This window comes from Prunus avium, chromosome 7 (genome assembly GCF_965620075.1).
Source record: "Prunus avium chromosome 7, drPruAviu1.hap1.1, whole genome shotgun sequence".
Classification (NCBI taxonomy): domain Eukaryota; kingdom Viridiplantae; phylum Streptophyta; class Magnoliopsida; order Rosales; family Rosaceae; genus Prunus; species Prunus avium.
In genome coordinates, this window is record NC_142290.1 from 36,051,207 (window position 1) to 36,071,153 (window position 19,947).

At 39.0% G+C, this 19,947-nt stretch overlaps 4 protein-coding genes and 2 pseudogenes across 7 annotated transcripts in view; 3 read left to right on the forward strand and 3 right to left on the reverse strand.

The window, feature by feature from the left end:
• LOC148293394 (pentatricopeptide repeat-containing protein At2g27610-like) overlaps nucleotides 1-2,559 on the forward strand; it is a 3,032-nt gene extending 473 nt beyond the window's left edge. The window contains exon 2 of the mRNA XM_088244702.1: nucleotides 6-2,559. Within this exon, the coding sequence (XP_088100828.1) occupies nucleotides 6-2,004 (1,999 nt within the window). The 3' untranslated portion in view covers nucleotides 2,005-2,559. The remainder of the gene's footprint in view (nucleotides 1-5) is intronic.
• Nucleotides 2,560-2,749: 190 nt separating this feature from the next.
• On the reverse strand, nucleotides 2,750-5,750 carry LOC110751036 (uncharacterized; annotated as a pseudogene).
• A 48-nt stretch (nucleotides 5,751-5,798) lies between these two features.
• On the forward strand, nucleotides 5,799-10,903 carry LOC148293395 (pentatricopeptide repeat-containing protein At2g03880, mitochondrial pseudogene; annotated as a pseudogene). Of its 3 annotated transcripts, XR_015825760.1 has the most exons (7): nucleotides 5,799-6,009; nucleotides 6,221-9,316; nucleotides 9,436-9,530; nucleotides 9,631-9,693; nucleotides 9,777-9,865; nucleotides 9,978-10,257; nucleotides 10,348-10,903. The product of XR_015825760.1 is annotated as a pentatricopeptide repeat-containing protein At2g03880, mitochondrial pseudogene, transcript variant X3 (transcript). The 3 variants fall into 3 exon arrangements; XR_015825758.1 differs by having other exon boundaries at nucleotides 9,631-9,865; XR_015825759.1 differs by lacking the exon at nucleotides 9,631-9,693 and having other exon boundaries at nucleotides 9,739-9,865.
• A 152-nt stretch (nucleotides 10,904-11,055) lies between these two features.
• On the reverse strand, nucleotides 11,056-13,819 carry LOC110751048 (uncharacterized). The gene is made up of 5 exons (XM_021951466.2): nucleotides 12,901-13,819; nucleotides 12,484-12,536; nucleotides 12,127-12,293; nucleotides 11,850-12,001; nucleotides 11,056-11,765 (listed from the first exon to the last, which is right to left on the reverse strand). The coding sequence occupies exons 1-5, from the start codon at nucleotides 13,703-13,705 to the stop codon at nucleotides 11,317-11,319; spliced, it is 1,626 nt and encodes a 541-aa protein (XP_021807158.1). The 5' UTR covers nucleotides 13,706-13,819; the 3' UTR covers nucleotides 11,056-11,316.
• A 233-nt stretch (nucleotides 13,820-14,052) lies between these two features.
• On the forward strand, nucleotides 14,053-16,673 carry LOC110750970 (nucleophosmin). Its single transcript, XM_021951364.2, has 7 exons — nucleotides 14,053-14,411; nucleotides 14,511-14,621; nucleotides 14,828-14,896; nucleotides 15,200-15,331; nucleotides 15,898-15,975; nucleotides 16,060-16,185; nucleotides 16,269-16,673. Exons 1-7 carry the CDS (start codon nucleotides 14,208-14,210, stop codon nucleotides 16,458-16,460), a joined length of 912 nt encoding a protein of 303 aa, XP_021807056.1. The 5' UTR covers nucleotides 14,053-14,207; the 3' UTR covers nucleotides 16,461-16,673.
• A 210-nt stretch (nucleotides 16,674-16,883) lies between these two features.
• PRMT11 (arginine methyltransferase 11) lies at nucleotides 16,884-19,857 on the reverse strand. Its single transcript, XM_021951363.2, has 9 exons — nucleotides 19,519-19,857; nucleotides 19,124-19,134; nucleotides 18,868-19,023; nucleotides 18,675-18,738; nucleotides 18,431-18,573; nucleotides 18,060-18,147; nucleotides 17,779-17,894; nucleotides 17,519-17,669; nucleotides 16,884-17,307 (listed from the first exon to the last, which is right to left on the reverse strand). Exons 1-9 carry the CDS (start codon nucleotides 19,784-19,786, stop codon nucleotides 17,102-17,104), a joined length of 1,203 nt encoding a protein of 400 aa, XP_021807055.1. The 5' UTR covers nucleotides 19,787-19,857; the 3' UTR covers nucleotides 16,884-17,101.
• Nucleotides 19,858-19,947: the final 90 nt, after the last annotated feature.

Here is a 19,947-nt window from a genome sequence, read left to right on the forward strand (position 1 = left end):
ATTAGCTTAGAGTTGGACTTTGGGACACAGTTGCATGCAGAAGTTATAAAATTAGGAGTCTTTCTGGATGGGATTGTTGGGTCTGCTCTGGTTGATCTTTATGCAAAGTGTGGAGAGCTGGAACTAGCAAATAAGGTGTTCTTTAACATGCCCAAGAAGAATGCTGTGTCATGGAATGCTTTGCTTGATGGATATGGTAAGATTGGTGATTGGAAAGAGATTCTGACATGGTTTTGCAGACTAAAAATTCAGGGATTGAAGTTTAGTAAATTCACTTTATTGACTGTGCTTAGGAGTTGTGCTCACATGGAAAATTTAGGAGGAGGTCAAGCTGTGCACGCTCTTCTAATCAAGATTGGTTGTGAGCTTGATAAAATTCTGGGTAGTTGCCTTCTTAATGTGTACTCGAAGTGTGAATTGGCAGATGATGCACTCAAAGTCTTTGGGAGAATAAAAAATCCGAAAATAGTAGCCTGGAGTACAATGATAAGCTGCCTTGATCAACAAGGCCGAAGCCTTGAAGCAGCCGAGATGTTTTGCCAAATGAGGCACACAAACTTAAGACCGAATCAGTTTACCCTTGCTAGTACGGTGACTGCTGCAACGAATCTGGGTGATTGGCACTATGGTGAAAGCATTCATGCTTGTGTATTTAAATACGGTTTTGAATCTGATAATTACGTCAGCAATGCACTTGTAACAATGTACATGAAAGTTGGATCTGTACAAAAAGGTTGGCATGCATTTAATCAAATGCCTGTTCGAGATACAGCTTCATGGAATTTCCTTTTGTGTGGAATTTATGACAGTGAAAACTGTGATCATGGGCCAAATGTCTTCAGAGAGATGCTTGCGCAAGGTTTCAAACCTGATACGTACACATATATCAGCATTTTAAGATGCTGTTCCAGCCTGTTAACTGTATGTTTTGCGAAGCAAGTACATACGCATATCATAAAGAGTGGCCTCAACGCTAATAGATTTGTAGCAACTGTTCTCATTGGGATGTACTCCAAAGGCAGGTCCTTGGACGATGCAGATGTAATTCTGAACGAATTGATCGAAAGAGACCTCTTCACTTGGACAGCCCACATATCTGGTTGTGCACAAACTAATCAAGGAGAGAAGGCTGTAAAGAGTTTCAATCAGATGCAACGACAAGGTGTGAAGCCCAATAACTTTACTTTCTCTAGTTGTTTGAGTGCTTGCTCCAGTTCAGCAATCCTAGAAAGTGGACAACAACTCCATTCACTGGCATTGAAGTCTGGGCTGTCAAATGATACATATGTTTCTTGTGCACTTGTTGCTATGTATGCACAATGTCGATGTATAGAAGATGCTGAGAAGATATTCAAGGGCTTGGATTCAAGAAACAGAGTCTCCTGGAACACAATCATATGTGGATACTCACAACATGGTCAAGGAAAGAAGGCTCTTGAAGCCTTTCAGATTATGCTAGATGAAGGTGTTCCGCCAGATGAGGTTACTTTTATAGGTGTTCTTTCTGCATGCAGCCACATGGGTTTAATTGATCAAGGGAAGATGCACTTTAATTCACTGAGCAAGGATTATGGGCTTACTCTTTCAATTGAGCATTGTGCATGTATGGTCAATATTTTTAGTCGGGCCGGCAAATTTAATGAGGTTGAAAGGTTTGTTGGGGAATGGAAACTCACACAGAGTCCCTTGATTTGGGAAACTGTTCTATGGGCTTGTAAAATGCATGGGAATGTGGAAATTGGTGAGAGAGCTGCACAGAAGCTATTTGAGCTTGAACCTGAAATGGACTTCAATTATATATTGTTATCTCACATTTATGCAGCCAATGGGCAGTGGGATGATGTTGCAAGGGTTAGGGCATTGATGCGCAGTCGGAAAATTACAAAAGCACCAGGGTGTAGCTGGCTAGAGGTCAATGCTGAAACCCATGTTTTTTTTGCTCAAGATAGAACACATCCCATGATCAGGGAGATTTATTCACAGTTGGAAGGGCTGGCTAGATGAAGAATGAAAACTATAAATTTCTCTTAAGATTGGGAATGGCTTGGGGCATGGACATGTGTTATCAGATATATGGTGATGCGTTGCCTATGGCTGAGAATCAGTTGGTCGTCAAGAGCTCATTCCATCTTAAAGACCACTGCCACAAAATGCAGACGCCTACAGGAGGCCATTCCGGAGTTCAAGAAGTTGAAAGGTAGGAACTAGAACTATGGAGGGCGCTTGACCAAGCAGACATTAGAAGTAGATTACAAGCCAGATTTGGAGGCCAGAGAACAGGTGCTAATCCAAACATGGAGTTGGCAGGCTGCAAATGGGTTGATTAATTTATGGGGGTAATTCTTATGACCATCAAGAAAGTGAAACAATGCCATCACAATGTGTTAAAATTATGTCCCCCAATATGAGCATCACCTATTGGATAATTGGATTGTTGCCAATTTCTCTTGTTAACAAGTTTTCTTTTTCTTATGTTCCCACCAAAATTGGTGTAAATTCTTACGTATTGTACATTGCAATTGGAGAAACGATTCAATGAAAACATAGAAACTTGCCTTCCTTGACCTTTCTTTTCCTTTGAGCCTTCATGTTTTTTAAGTTGTATTTTAGATGATCCCAAAATGGGTTATGTGCTAATCTTTTTGTTAAGCTTCTAGACCCATCATTTAATTAATTAATTTTTTTTTTTTAAAGAACTAAAGAATGGTTGCATTTCATTTTTAGTATTTAGTATTTATCTTTATTTCTTGAGATAAAAAGATAAATCTACGGAATAAATATATGGGATATATGAGGAATCCTACACTGCATGCTTATATAGACCAAAGAAACAAAACACTGTCTTCACTTTTTCCAACACCTGTATTTGGTGAGTAAATAGTGAAAGCAGATTTAGAATCTAGTTCCCTCACACCAAATGTAGCAATCTTCTCTAAACAAGGCCAACGGCATACAAAAGGTTGCATAAAATTACATTGTGCTGGACAACTTTCCCCAGTCTCCTTTGAGGCAGAGGATCCTACACCTTCTTCCAAAGAGCAATTTTTTCCAAGGTTCAGCAGAATGTTTGATAAAAGAAGGTTCCTTCTGGCATATGTTGCATTGTTGTCTTGAATCTTCCCCTCCATTTTGAACACCATCCTTTGGCTCTAATACCTTGTCAATATCATCTATGTGACCTACAGAACAAGTACTGTCATTTATCCTAACACCATCTTCTTTAGTGGAAAGAAATTTTGAGGAAGTACTCATCAGCCTCATCTTATCACTCATCACAGGCAACTTGAGAGACAAACTACCTCTGCGCTCAGCAAGCGAAGATAACTTTTTAGATGGTAATGAGGTTGATCGAGAATAGGACTGTGAACTACAATTGGAAACAACGTTTTCTGGACTGTTAGACATGGGTTGATCAGAAGATTTAGATGAGAGGAGAGACATGCCAGAATCATTTGACAATGTTGAAGAGACTGGAAGAGAGCATGAAGCTGATGATGGAGAATCCATAGAGGATTCTGAAAAGTACTTCGAACTAGTGCTTGATTCAGAAGATATGGAATCTGGTGATAGATATAGAGGTGAAGAAGAAGAGGATGCTGATGAATTATTTTTAGCCGTATGAACTAACATCATACAATCTGACAAACAGCCCCTCTTGCATCCCTTTCCATGATGGCCTCACAATTCTTACCAATCCAAACATATATGGCAAACGGTATATGAACAATAAATGCACCTCTAGAATCCAGAGCAGAAGGTGATGATGGATCATTCAACATTTTTGGGACAAGATGCAAAGGATCATAGGGTGAGTGTGGGGCAATTCTGTACATCCTCAATAGTGAACTCGGGCTAAGAGGAAAAGCATGGACCCTCTTTTGGCACTGTAACAACTGACAAGCAAAACCCATATTCGGATCAGCAATGCCTCTTGCTGCTTCCACATACTGAAATGCATCATCAAAACTCAGTCCTTCTCTCCACATAAGATACGCAATCACCAATGAGGTGGACCGAGATACCCCTTGACAACAATGAACAAAAACTCTTCCACCTTGTTCCCTAACATCTTCAAAGTAATCAAAAACATCATATAAGATACTAGTATGTCCTCGGTTGGACTGTCCTGCAACCATAGAGTTCTATGCACAAAACCCTGAACCCTAGGCGGCTCTAGGCGGCCCTAGACGGTTCTAGGCGGCCCTAGGCGGTTCTAGGCGGCCTAGGCGGCTCTAGGAGGGTCTGGACGGGCGTTTTGCCGTTGAAGCGTGGACGAAGGGCGGTTGAAGGGCGCAGGATCCGCTGCTTGTTAGGAAGAAAGACGGAGAGAGAGAGAGATGGAGACAGAGAGAGGAAGGAGAAGGCGACGCTGGGACGTAATTTTTATATCTGAAAAGTATAGCTGAGCGGCTATACTATTAATTTGAAAAAAAAATTAAAAAACACGGAGTATAAAGGCGCGGCCATACTATTTTTATATATTATATTTAAACAGTATAGCCGGGCGGCTATACTATAAATTGGAATAAAAAATTTTAAAAACGGATTATCGCCGGTCTGCTATACTATTAATTTCAGGAAAAAAAAATAAAAAATGGAGTATAACCGCTCAGTTGTACTCTTTATGGTTATCAGAAAGAGGGCGAATGCCTTGGATATTGTGAAAAAAAAAAAGCAATGTGTGGTGGTAGTGGTGGTAATTTCAACCCTCGGTAGTCTGTATAGATATGCAATTATGAAGATAAATTAATTTGATGTTTCTCGAGAATTGTTGTTCGCAAGTGATGACATCATTGTTTTTTTAAGTGAAAAGACATCATTGCTTTTTTAAGAGAGAAGAACAAAGCAGAAGAATATGATCTTTTTGTGTTAATTTGAAGTCCAATACATACCCAATCCAATTCATTTAGCCAATAAATATTGTAAAACAAAGGATACATCATCCATATTCAAAAACAAACATTCCAAAAGAAGCTTCAAAATGTCAATTTGAAATGTTGCTTAAAGGAACACATTTTTCAAAACTGCATTTGACTGCAACGATGCCTTTCAACAATTTCAAACCCTAACAAGGAAATTAAACAAAAATGCTCTTCATCGTAAATTCTTATAGAATATTAAGTGCAATATTTGAATATATATATATATAAAGCAAAATGCAGAGAATTGTGAAACATTCAAAATAACATAAAATTCCATTGGTTAATGCAAACATTAAGAATTGAAATTATTAATTAAATTAGGATAATATGGTAAATTCACACTTTTTCATATTTAAAAAAATAAAAATAAAAATAAAATCAGATAATGGATCCTATTTTTATGGAACACAACTACCCATTATCTTTTTTAATTCTAAAATAAATTTAAATTTTTTTAAAAAAAGCCTCTCGCAGGCGCGGAAGCGCATGCAGAGAGGCTAGTATATAGAATGGTAATTTATCACATTAGAAAAAATTAATAAACACAAACCTTATCCTTATCCTTATCGAGAGGAACCACAATCTCTTCAAGAGAATGAACATCCCTAACATCGAAGCGGTTCGGTCACAATCGCAGGCCCACAAGGTTACAACACCAGGAAACGTCGTCGTTTGCTCTGCTTCAAGAGCCTGAGAGGAAAAGAGCCGTTGAAAAATTGGGCTGCTGTAGTTTCTGGGGCTGCTCGGCTTTTGTTGGGCCTGCTTTGTGGCTCTATGCTTAGCTATTGGGCTTCATTAGTACTTGCTTTCTGAACACGTCTACGACATCGTTTCACCTTATCTAGACAAAGCGAATGAAGTAAAGACGACCCGGCGGCTACGATACTTTTAGAAAGCCCGCGACTGCAGTCGCGGGTTTAAACAAAACCCCTACCCAGGAGGGTGAGGGAGAGAGAGAAAGAGAGAGAGGAGAGGGAGAGGAACTTCCGATAGAGAAAGGAGAGAGAAGAAGCACCAGCTGCAGTAGCTGCTGCCAGTCGTCAACCGACGTCGCCGGCGTTCATTTGTCACCGTCCTGGTCGCACATGTAAGTGAAAAGCATGAAACTTTTCTGTAATATTGCTAACGTTCCTTATTAATAATTGGTTTCACTCATTTCTATTGTTGATTCTAGATTGTGTAATTTATGTTGTGTTGTTGATTTCTTCTTTTGCCTATATTTTTATAACCTGTTTGTGTGTCTTTATAAAGCCATTTTTTTTTTGGTTCATTTGATAATTACAAACTGTTTCAAATAGATGGAATGTGACTTGAAAGCTCTGCGAATGTCACCTGCTTTCCGGAGTCTCTTATTGCCCATTTGCCGAAGACCCGCTTCTTCGGTTCAATTACATAACAAGCTTAGTCTCAGTTCCAGGTCACTATTGCTCTCTGTTAAATTGAAGCCCTTGTCTTGTGCTGCTCTGGAAGCGTTTGACTTGAATCCCATCAGTGATTTGGCTCTCAGCAATGTCTCAAACTCTGAGACTCAGCTTCATGAAGTAAGAGTAAATAACGGCAGTTCAACTAATGAGGAAATGGTAGGAAGCAATGTGAAAACCAGGCCTAGAGTTTTCGATAGCAAAAAGAGGCTTATACGTTATTCTGGGATGCTTCGAACCTGTGTTTTGCAAGGGTCTTTGAATGAGGGGAAGGCTATTCATGGGCAGGTAATAAAAAATGGGATTGATCCAGATTCGCATTTGTGGGTTTCATTGGTTAATGTCTATGCAAAATGTGGGGATTGTGGGTACGCACGTAAAGTGCTTGATGAGATACCAGAACGGGACGTTGTGTCATGGACTACTTTAATTCAAGGATTTGTAGTTAAAGGTTTTGGTGTTGATGCTGTTAAATTATTCTGTGAGATGAAGAAAGATGGTACGAGAGCAAATGAATTTGCATTGGCAACTGGTTTGAAAGCATGTTCTTTGTGCTTCGATTTAGGTTTTGGGAAACAGTTGCATGCTGAAGCAGTGAAACTGGGGTCCTTTTCAGATGTTTTTGTTGGTTCCACTCTTGTCGGTCTTTATGCAAAATGTGGTGAGATGGAACTTGCAGATACAGTGTTGTTTTGTATGCCCGAGCAGAATGTTGTATCGTGGAATGCATTGCTTAATGGGTATGCTCAAGAAGGTGACGGAAAGCAAGTTCTGAAATTATTCTGCAGAATGACGGAATCAGAAATGAGGTTGAGCAAGTTCACCTTGTCTACTGTTCTCAAAGGTTGTGCAAACTCGGGAAATTTGAGAGGAGGTCAGTTTTTGCATTCCCTAGCAATTAAAAGTGGGTGTGAGATAGATGAATTCCTGGGTTGCAGTCTTGTTGATATGTACTCAAAGTGTGGGATGGCAATCGATGCGGTAAAAGTATTCAGGAGGATTAAAAATCCTGATGTAGTGGCCTGGAGTGCAATTATCACCTGCCTTGATCAACAAGGGCAATGCCAAGAAGTGGCTGAGCTATTTCGTGAAATGATAAGCACAGGAATCTCACCAAATCAATTTAGTCTTTCTAGTATCATCAGTGCTGCCACTGATCTCAAAGATCTGCATTTTGGTGAAAGCGTCCATGCTTTTGCATGGAAATACGGTTGTGAATCTGTGATTTCAGTCAGCAATGCTCTAATCACAATGTATATGAAAATTGGGCGTGTGCTAGATGGTGCTCAAGTTTTTGAGGCAATGACAGATCGTGATTTGATTTCATGGAATTCCCTTTTATCTGGAACGCACAATCATGAAATATGTGACCTAGGACCAAGAATCTTCCACCAAATGCTTGTCGAAGGTTTCAAGCCCAACATGTACTCATTCATTAGTGTTTTAAGGTCTTGTTCTAGCCTCTTGGATGTAGGCCTTGGAAAACAAGTACATGCCCATATTGTCAAAACTAGCCTCGATGATAATGACTTTGTTGGGACAGCTCTCATCGACATGTATGCCAAAATTAGGTTCTTGGAAGATGCTGTGATAGCTTTCAATAAATTGAGTAATCGGGACCTCTTCATTTGGACAGTCATCATTACAGGTTATGCACAAACCGATCAAGCAGAGAAAGCTGTTGCTTGCCTCAGTCAGATGCAACAAGAAGGAGTGAAGCCAAATGAGTTCGCCCTTGCTGGCTGTTTGAGTGCTTGCTCCCGTATAGCTATGCTGGAAAATGGGCGGCAGCTCCACTCAATGGCAATTAAGAGTGGGCATTTGGGAGATTTATTTGTTAGTAGTGCCCTTGTTGATATGTATGCAAAATGTGGATGCATAGGTGATGCTGAGGATATCTTTGGGGGCTTAGTTTCACGCGATACAGTCTCATGGAACATCATGATATGTGGATATTCCCAATATGGGCAAGGAGAGAAGGCTATTGAAGCCTTTTCAACAATGTTGAATGAAGGCACCATACCAGATGAAGTAACCTTCATTGGTATCCTTTCTGCATGCAGCCACCTGGGTTTAGTCGAAGAAGGGAAAAAGCACTTTGACTCACTGAGCAAAGTTTTCAGGATCACTCCTACAATTGAGCATTATGCTTGTATGGTTGATATTCTTGGTAGGGCTGGAAAATTTAATGAGGCTGAAAGCTTCATTGAGACAATGAAACTAACATCGTATCCCATTATTTGGGAGACTGTTCTAGGGGCTTGTAAGATGTATGGTAATGTAGAATTTGGTGAAACAGCTGCAAAAAAGCTTTTTGAGCTTAAACCTGAGATGGATTCAACTTATATCTTACTATCTAATATCTTCGCAGTCAAAGGTAGGTGGGATGATGTTAGCAAAGTCAGGAAATTAATGTCCAGTCAGGGTGTTAAGAAAGAACCTGGTTGTAGCTGGGTTGAAGTTGACGGACAAGTCAACACTTTTGTGTCTCAAGATGGTTCACATCCAAGAATCAGGGATATCCATTTGAAATTGGAGGAACTAGGCGAAAAGCTGAATTCAGTAGGTTATATACCGGAAACAGAAGACGTGCTTCATAATATCACTAAAAGAGAAAAAAACGAGCATCTCCAATATCATAGTGAAAGATTGGCCCTTGCCTTCTCCCTTATAAGTACCAATCCTCCAAAAACTATTCGGATTTTTAAAAATCTACGCATCTGTGGAGACTGCCATGAGGTTATGAAGCTCATTTCAGATGTCACAAATAGGGAAATAGTTGTTCGTGATGTCAAGCGGTTTCATCATTTTAAGAGTGGAACTTGCTCCTGTAATGACTTCTGGTGATTTGGCATTAGAAGCTCTATAGTTGGGGTAGGGGGTTCACCCACAGAGTATTTTAAACATTGTCCTCATAATGAACTATGAACCACAATCTCATACCCAAAGAAATGCTGCTGTAATCTTATCAGAGTACTACCTCTCAACATGTTATATTGCTTCTTCTTTTTTTCATAACATAACTAGACAATTTAAAAAATTCTGGTTCCTGATTACCCTTTTTTTCCTCCATTTTAAAACAAACTGAGCAGGTATGCCCTGTTTTGAAAGGTTATTCTTTTGTCCTGAAGCCGCTTCTTTTGTACTCCGCGTCTGCATATATCATATCAATCCTCCTGGGCATGAGGTTTGTAGATGGTTTTCTTTGAGTGCATTTCTTCTTCTTTTTTTTCCCTGAAGGATATTGTGTGAAACTGATTGCTATTGTTCACATTGTTCCTCTTCAGAACTTCGCAATAGTTCTTGCAGTTGGGAGCTGCTTTGATTGTCCTGATGATCCTGTGCTTCCTGTAAATGACCTGTCTGATTCCTTGAGGTTCTCAACTTTTTTGCAGAATGATTAACACTTACTTTATTTTAATTGATCTTCAAGTCGCGAGAGTTTGGAACTCTTTGGTTGCTGATCTCAAGACTCAAATATTAGATACATTTGCTGGTGTTAATATGGGGTTGCAACCAAAGGTAGGTGTAGAAGTAGATTTCCTTTTTCACTACTCATGTTCTAAAGTCATTTGCTCTGATGAGATCTTGCACCGTAACTAATTTCTGATTGCACAATCACCTCCTTGTTCAGGCTTATGTGCATGGGGGTGACAGTGGGTGCTCAGTTAGATACTTTCACCATTTGCTGTAGTTCCCACCATTTTTGCAACTTTGTGTAGAGTATCTGTCTCAGTTCATTGATCAGGGTTTGTACCATAGATGAAATATAGGGAAAGAATTCTTGGTTTGGTACTTGTATTCCCTTAATGCAGAGCACCCTCTTGGACTGAATGGTTTTATCACAAGGTTCCTATTTCTGTGGCATGTGCGGTTTGCTAATAGAGTCTTTCCTTCACCGCCACTTCGATAAGGTATTGTTGTCTTCTAAGATTGTATCGCTTTTCTTCTACTTCTACTTCCTTTGGTAGGCTGAGTGACGAGTATGATATACATCTCAACAGGAGGTTCGTGGCAGTTCTGAAGTTCCAGAATGAGATAAAAGTTGAAGAATGAAGTGCCCTTTCTTGAGAATGAATTGTGTTGTCATTAAAGTTCATAGAATGGAACATTTAGTAACGTTCTTTATCACAGTTTTCTTTTGGTCTGGATTCTTTATTTATCAGGTTTGACCAGAGGAACGAGCCTATGCACAAAGAGAGGACCAGAATATTGAAACCTCATATGCATTTCACATGTGGAAAAGCCTGGGTTGTGTAGACCAAACAGCGAGTCTAAGACAAGCAGTATAAAACTGCAGCTGCTTGGCGTCTATGCTATGTAAACTGTGAAGTTTGAAAGCCACATGTGGACCTCTCTAGTTGTGTTGCTTTCGTCTGGTACCCTTCATATTGGTTTCCACCGAATTTTTTTTGTATATGTTCATTGACCAAAAGAAAATTGTATATATTCATTGGGTTCAGGGCATTAGTTGGCCGCAGGGTTGTAAATCTGTAATCCAGGTTCATTGAGTAAAGCTTCAGTATGATATGGAACCTCCATCTCTTTGATGAACTTAAAGCTCCTTACTGATTTCTACCGTTAAGTACGTAAATTTTTTTTCTTGACTGGTTAAAACTTTCAAATTAGGAACTTCTTCCTAATTACACTTCCAAGGCATTTACGACCCCCCAAACTGATGCCAAAATTTTATGGTTTGCCAAAACGTTACATTTCTTACTATTGCACACAACAAAGTTTGTATTCCATCTAGCAAATAAGTTACACAAAAATGCGATATTCCCCCTTCTAATAACTACTAAAGAAACAACAAAACTGATACCGGTAAGGCAGTGTATTAACCTTCAGTATACAACTTATAAGTATGCCTCGAGTATCTGGTTGCCTGAGTATTCTGCATGAGCACGAGGTAGTCGGAAAAAAATATAGTATACTTTTTATGGATCACACAAGCAACTACATTATTGCTCTTCTCATTCTGTATCCTCATCAGAGAGGGGATTCTCAACTTCACTCCCACTGTTTAGGCTATCATTATTGATGAATGAGGACCTCCCACCAGCTGAGTCAGAGTTACAACGAAGATCATACTTTACAAATTTTATCTTCTCTTTCTTCTCAGGGGTTTTCCCCTCTTTCCGTTTTCTTCCTCTTTTTTCTGATGAGGTCATTGTATGCGCAGCAGCTACAAGCGCAGCACTCATGGATTCATTCACCTTTTCATTCTCCTCATCTGCATGTTCCTTGTCTACATTGTTATCTATGTAAAAGAGAAGATCATCATCCACTTTCTTGCTATCCAACTTAGAAGCCGGTTTCTCAGAGTCTGATTTGGACATCTCATGAACCAGTTTAGTACGAAAGTTTTCCATGCTATCATCAAATACTCTTAAGCCATGATCTTCAAGGTTAAGAAGCCACTCTGGAGAATGAGATCGATATTAGAGAGAGCATTAAAAAATATATTTATAGTTGATTTACCACAAACGGAAGTACAATCACTTACTTATAAGAGCTTTAGGTGAAGTGCCCTTTGATCTGATTGCACTGTCCTCCTCAGGAATCTGATTCTTTACCCATTTAATTATTTGGGAAGATAATTGTGAACTGGAAAATGCAGTTACATAAGAGATGGCTCTCCTCTGATCCCCATGCTCCCTAAAGCAAGCCAGTAGTGAAATTTTTCCATAAGGGTTTCACTAGAATTTCAAAAACATAATGAAATGCTGATTTCTATTTCATTTTTTCTTTCTGGACATATAATTATATTTATTTTTTCGTACCTGAAATACTCCACTGCTTCATGAGTAACAATCAACCTTTTCATGGCAATACTTTTCATGTGCTCAGCAGGTAAGTGAATTACTCTCTCAGGGTTGAGGAAAGAATACTCAACCAATATGATGGCATCATACAGCACTTGCCTCAACAAAACTTCATCTTCAGAACTCTGCATATAAAGAGTAACAAGATGCGAACTTTACTTTTAAGATCATATCAACAAAAAGATAATTCCACTTCCTATCAATATAGTCTGGCGAGCAAACACAATGTGCATCTAGAAGGCCACTATTTGAATTGAAATAAACAATAGGGCAGATGTAGCATCAAACTAAACATTTTAAAAGAGGAATACAAACCAAAAGGGAGGTAACAGGCAAAGTCTTCTCCAGCAGCATCCTCACAAGCACCTCTATTTGAAACAAAGATAAGGATGTTAGCACAATAAATATGAGAATCTGATGAAATCATCATCGCTATATGAGACATGAAATTTTATTCAGTGAAACACAAGGCATGCAGTAACTAGGAAACTACCAAACAGTTTTAGATATAAAAAGAAACATAACAAAAGCACAATGAAAAGTTATATATGATAAAGCATTCATTGTTAATGTCTATCCCAGTCCTTTTTGGCGCAAATAACCCTCAGCCATTTTAGCCCACGCAGAACTCATGCCTTACTAAAATAAAAGTGTGACGCAGAAGGAAAAATCTTGATAACAAATACACATACACCATGTCCTAATTCAAGAAAAAGTTAAAACAACACTAACCAAAAAGGTTAAAGTTCTGAAATCCGGTAATGGAAGCAATAGCCCAAGTCCTTAACTCCATCTCCAACTCCTTCGTTGAAGTCCCAAGTTTGAAATTCAGGCACAGTTTCAACAAAAACACCTCTGCAATAACAACTCCTGCCAAGTAACCCACATCACCTTCTCTCTCACTAAGCCCCCGAAACACGTCACTGCTCACTAAAGGTAAGAAAAATTCTGATCCCTCATTTGAGTTCATCCAAACACGAATTAAATCCGCAAAAGGAGTAATCAAACTTGAACCAGTTGAACCATCATTCTCACCCAAATCCTTGCAAGAACACACATTTGCATAACCAAGAACCACTCCTACCAAATTCTGAACTGCTTTCATCACTTTCTTCTCTGCTTTCAATGACAAGTCCCTCTTAAACAAATCAACAACCACATTGTACACCTCATAAACCACTGGAGCAAGCAATGCGATGCTCTTCAAAGAACTGACCGATGCTGAGCACGCGGACACCAGCTGAAATAAGTCTTTTGCGGCTGATATTCGATTCAAAGGGTCCTCTTTTGGGTGATTACGGCTACGAAACGTCAATGCGGCATAGACCCAGATGGATTCGAGAGGTGGGTCTACTTGAGCTTGCATTAGGTCGTAGAAGACTTGGATGAAGTGGGAGAATTTGGGGTTTTCCTTGTGAATTTCAACTAAAAGGTTTTGAATTGATTGGGTAAGCTTGAGGTCGTAGTTTTCGCCAATCAGAGGGATTAGGTTTGCTGGGATTGAGGAACTTTTGGAGTCGATTAAAGCGAGAGCCATGGTTGAACCCTAAATGCGACCAATTTGTTTCAGTGAGGAATGTGATAAGGAGCTGTGCTAAAGAAAAACCCTAATTGTATGAGCAGGTCAGTTGAAGAAGCCAACGGTTTAGGGTTTAAGGGGTTACCGCCGTTTCTAAGCACGACGTGTCGTTTTGTTATCGCTAAGATGGGTCAATGGGTCGGGTCGGGTCGGGTCATGGGCAGAGTTTGACAATAAGACGTGTATCTCGTATTCTATTGGTTGGTAAGCGGGACCCACTACTACACTATGCTGTAACCACCAATCAGATGCAAGGAAACACGTACAGGAGCAAATTGGATTTCAGAACATGTTTTTGCTGACGAAGTGAAAAATTGATCCATCAAAACCAAAATAAACAAAAAAGAAAAGATTGCGTCTTTTTCGGTGAAAATCATTATAAGGATCCAACTTGTTGTGTTTCTCACTGTTTAATACAAATCTGTGTTCAGGTTCTTGTTTGAATTCTGGAGAGAGAGTTATGGCGAAACTGAAGCGAATTCTAGTAGCAATCTCAGTGTTGGTGGTATTAGCATGTGTGCCAATCTCCGAGTGTGCTAAGAAACCAATGACTGTTGCGAGGAAGGAAGACATTCCTTTCATCAAATGCCAAGTCTGTGAGAAGCTCGCAGCTCAGCTACACCAACAAGTTAAGAAGAAGCAAGCTGAGATCACCCCCAAGAAGGTATTTTTATCATCTGGGTTTTCTTCCAGAGCCTTCAATATGCTTTTGTTTCAGAGCGTCTGTTGAATTTGAAAGTGGGTGCTCGTTTTTTGGTGCTAGATCTCGGAGTATCAGATTATTGAGATTTCGGAGAATGTCTGTAATTTGAAGAAGGCAGAGGCGGATTGGATTTTGCAGATTGATATAGTTGAGCAAGGAGATAAGTTGGAGGTAACAATTTCTTGAGTTTGATTTTGGTTTTAGGCCTGTTTGATGAGTTAAATGGTATTTTTGAGTTGAGTTTAGTTATTCATTGCTTGGAAAGTATGGCTTGCTAATATTTTGATGGTATAGTGGATATACAAATTCCTGTATGCATATTGTAGACATTTTGTTGATCATTGTCCTGACCTGCTACATCATTTGTTACTTCTCAGCTTGTGGAACAAGGTTCTGAAGGACAATGTAATTCGGAATGCAAGACAATAGAGCGAGCTTGTCAGGAGGTGAGGTTTTGGATCTCGTTTTTTAGTTTCTTGTGTATCTGGGTTACTTTGCTTCCTAAAATATTGATCCTTGCAACCAATCAAGTTAAATTCTTTGGTTTTCCACTTCATTTTCCTTTTAATTGACTGTGAGAAAGTCAAATGATTTCTTAATTTAATAAGAACTCTGCAATATGTTTTTTTTAGGAACTGCAAATGCGATGATAACAATTCATCCTCTCTCTTGATATTGGCCTTCAATTTGCATTAGTCTGAATGTTCATGTATTACAATTAAATTAAGCATTAATCTGAAATATTGCAGGTTTTGGGGTATTCTGATACTGATGTTGCTGAATATCTATATAAATCCAAGCCTGACATTGATTCATTGGTTAATTATCTATGCAAAGACCTTACTAAAGCATGCAGTACCAAGCCTCCCCGAGTTCCCAAGGTAACTGCTTTCTTGACATGATATTCAATTCAATTCATTCTTTGCACAATATGTCTGTAAGGGATCATCCTATGTTAGTTAATTGAGATATGGGTCAATCTTTGCAACTCTTGTGCTTTTCCACCAAGTAATTTTATTTTCAACAAGAACCGTACGTATTTGAGGTATGTCAAGTAGAGATTTTAAGATGCTGATCTTAACTAAGTTTGGCCAGTAGAAAATTAGTCTGAAACTTGTTTTTACACACATGGGGCTCATGTGTAACCAACAATGGTGTCTTTATTCCACAACCTATAAAATCAGGTAGGTAACGTGCTTCAAAGACTTTCTACTAGATATACAGATTTGAGACCCTAATAAGGCTGACGTGGAGATTTATGACTGCTGCCTTGCATACATGTTAATCTCTAGTCTCTACCACTGATTATAATCACCTTGATTTTTGAGGAGGTCAAGTCATTATGTTACATAGGATACTATAAATCTAGATGCTTGGCTTTGCACAACTTGCTGCATGAGCAAGACGCTTACTTTTGATACTCATGATAATATCTTGTGTGTTCCAGAATAGGACTCCTGGAGAAATTTTTGTGGCCAAGTCAGCTAAAGAAGCTGAAATGGAAAAGATAATGAAATCTATGGAGGTAATTGTCCTTGCATTGCTGAAAATTTTCATACCATACTAGTGTGCTGAATTTTGACCTATATTCTGCTTTACCATTCTTCAGGGTATGCCAGGAGCCCCAGGCATGAAAATGTATTCAAGAGATGAATTGATGAATCAAAATTTTGGTGGTGAAGATGCCGATGATGAAGATGACGACGATGAGGACACTCAGATTCCCTCAAAATTGGTAATTACAAAATCTAAGTCTACAAATTCTCCATTAGAAAACCATATTGTTTCTTTCAGCATTTAAAAGATTTTCTATAACAGGGAAAAGTTTTGAGAGAAAAAGAAAGCGCAAAGAGTGACTTGAAACAGAGGATCACCAACGGAATTTTGAAGACCAGGGAGACACTAAAGAAACATGCAAACCAAGTCTCTAACTGGTTACGGAAAACATGGAGGGGACTGAAAAAGCCAGCTTCAAAGAAGAGTACGAAGGCCAACAAGGCAGAGCTTTAGAACACAAAATCACTGAATTATAGTAACTTGTATGAGAGAGTAATCACGTTTTTGTTATTGTATCAATGTTGTTTTGACATTTAAGTAGGAAGTTTAGGAAAAGTTAAAAAGTAGATTTGCTGCAGTTTTTGGTCTTTATGCCCTTTCAGAATACCCGACAGTTGTTCCCATTACCTTATTGCAATTGTATCAACTTCTGCCATATTTGCTTTAGTTGACATGTTTTCTAACCTCTGAAAAGCAATGGCAGCTACCAAATACTCATATCCTCGTTCATAATAGCATTACACTTATGATGAAAGATTAACAAATTTTAAAGCATATACGTATGCCTGCAATTATTCCAATGAAAAATCACTTGCATGAAAACTTTTTACATCAGGGAAAGAACAGATAAGATTTATAGAATTGCAAGTCATCAACTAAAATAAATAAATTCCAAACCTTTTAGCATCAAAATTTGGACAATACAATTTTAAGAAATGAATAATTAAAAGTACAGTTGCTACAATGCTGCCTCCTTCTAGCACAGATACCCTAAAGGGAGGCAACATTCGAACAGGCTGAGCAACAACAATCCACAACACTGAGTTGTCGCAATTATTGATTGCTTTCTCGATGGAACAATAGCATAACTCAACTTAGCGCATTTTGTAATATTGAACCCTCGAGACCGTGCATCGTCGGCCATTTAATGAATACTTGAGCATGATATCAATATCACGGGGATTCTTTTTGTTTTGCGCCACGGTCATGCTTCCGACAATGGATTCTCCTTGACATACTGTTAGCACATCTTCCAAGTACAGGACTGTTTGCTTCCAATGAGTAGACCGTGATCTTGGCCCTGCATTATATTTCAAGTTGTCAGAAAGTTCTGATTACCTCAATTCCATTGTTTGATTGAAACCTGAGTTTGGGGCTTGACTCGAGAACGAATGCCCATATTCTTCTTTTTCCATTTATTTGTTGCTTTAAATGCCCTCATTTCCAAAACAAACTTTGATCCAGACAACAAATGAATGAAAATAAGAGGTAAAGCACACACAGATACTGACCTGTGGAGAAGCCCATCAATTTATGGCACTTTGTAAATGACACATCAAAGTAGGCCACAAGAGCATGAATGAAATCATCACGTTCAGCAACAAGCTTGAAAGGTGCTGTGAAGGAAGCATCTCCGGGAGTCATCTTAGATATATCCATTGTCTGAATGAAGAAAATTAGAGAATGTTAGTGGACAGAATTGATAGCATAAAAGAGGCCAGACTTATTTCACTTAGTGCAGCAGGGTAATCACTGCATAGATATTTCCCACCTTGAGTAGCTGGCTATTTGTAACAATTTGATTTTGGTCAACTGTGTCCACAAGGGGCTCCATCATGGCTTGCTTCTTGATGCAACTCATGTCAAAGCCATATACGTTGTTCCAAACTGGAATAGCATGAAAATTGCAAGAGGTAAGAAGCAAAAATTCATAAAGATGAGCTGAAAGATTACATGTACATTTGCATGGCACTAAAGAACATTTGTAGTCCACCTAAGGGACCAAGTCAACAATGATCAACGTGTATACACACAAGAGTTTAAAAGGCTTACATTCTATCTTGTCTTCTTTGTACTCTGCATCCTCGATAGCTGTCAAATAGAGAGAAGCTTTGTCTGGTAGTAAAACTCCATCGTCTACCTACAAACAAAGAAAGAAAAAATCTTTATATAAATAAGCCAAAGCATGATAGATCTTTGACTTGAATGTAACGGAGATTATGCCCTGGCTTTTATATGCAAACATCAACAAGTAACATTAACCCATAGGAGCTCACAACATCACAATTACAATGGATTGTATCCCTCTACAAGGGTCACAGGAACCTAAGCCCCACCCAACCGAATAATTAGTTTGCATAAGGGGTATTTATTCTTGGCATAGATATCACAAACAGTAAATATAGGATGTAAATACTACTTACAAGCCATTTATCACGAGCATAGAGGACTGTATTTAACATATTCTCAAACAACAAAAAATATCCCATCCATTCTGAGATAATTATATCCACTTTAGGGACTGGAAGCTCAAGTTCTTCAATCTTTCCCTTCAGAACTGTTATTACTGCATTTATCAAATAACCAATGAGTACACAGAATACTTATTTTGTCAAAGCATTGTCAAGAGACAGAACTACATGCAGGTATGAACTCTGAAAATATTACCATTAGAAAATCCGTTTGCTTCAACAATCTCTTTTGCCATGTCGGCCATGTCTGAGCACTCAACCTGTGGATAAAGCATTTGTCATATCAGTAATATTAAGGAGACATAACCAAGCTACATTACAAAATAAGAAAAATACTATGCATTACTAGAAATTGATTTGTTAACAAACTTTCTTTAAGAAAAACATACCGCATACACATGCTGTGCACCAGCTTTTGCACAAAATAGGGACAAAATTCCAGTCCCAGCTCCCACATCAAGAACAATCTTGTCCTTAAACAGAAACTGGTTCTGATAAATAACATTTTGATATGTCTTAGTCCTCACTACATCCTTCAACATTTCCTGAAAGATGACAATAGTCAGGGAGCATCCAATGGGTATTAGCAAGAGGTTACAAGAACGAAATGCAGAACTGGGTTGCATCCAAGTGCCACACACTTACTTCATGGATACCTGCAATCACACAAAACACAAATTAAGCCTTTTGTAGCAAGTGCTCATCGAAACAAAACAAGAAAGATTTTTATAAAAAAATGCAACCATCACAATATGCAATCAATTAAAGCATCAAAATCTTGTGATATCGCTCTATTACTTTCTGCCATTGCACTCAAACCAAAGCTCCCAATCAACTAAAACTTGTACAACAGTCTAACTTAGAAAACAAAAATGCAACCAAGTTCGAAACTTTCCAAACCCACACCCAAAAATCAATCATCCAAACAAAAACTTTCCCCTTTTTCAAATCCCTTTTGTCTCAGTTTTCACGGCATCCAAAGAGAAACCCAAAACAAAAGCGCAAGCAACAACCAGTAAACGAAGGAGAAAGGAAGCTACCGAAGTGAGAGTAGGAGTCGAAGTAATAGTCGGCGCTGGTCTTATCATCGGCGGCGATGAAAGACACCTCAGGCTCGCCCATGGAGTCATCAACGGCCTTGTCAAGCTCGGGGTCGCACATGGACTCGTCGTGGTTGGAGCTCCCGGAGGCGTCTTTGAGAGCTTCGTCTTCGTCTTCCTTGTCTGCGAAGCGAATCTTGGAGCCTTGGGGCAAGTGGCTGAAGCCAGCTGAGCTCTGATTGCTGTTGTTGTTCTTTCGGCGACCCATTGACAGCGATTTAGGGTTTTGCGAGGGGTTTTTGGGTACTTAATGGCTCGTAGTTTTTGAGACACCGTGTTTTTTAAAGTTTAAAGATTTTGTTTAAAATTAGTAAAGTGGGGCCGTTGGAGGTCGTTTTCCACTTCAAGGGGAAGAGCCATTGTTTTGCT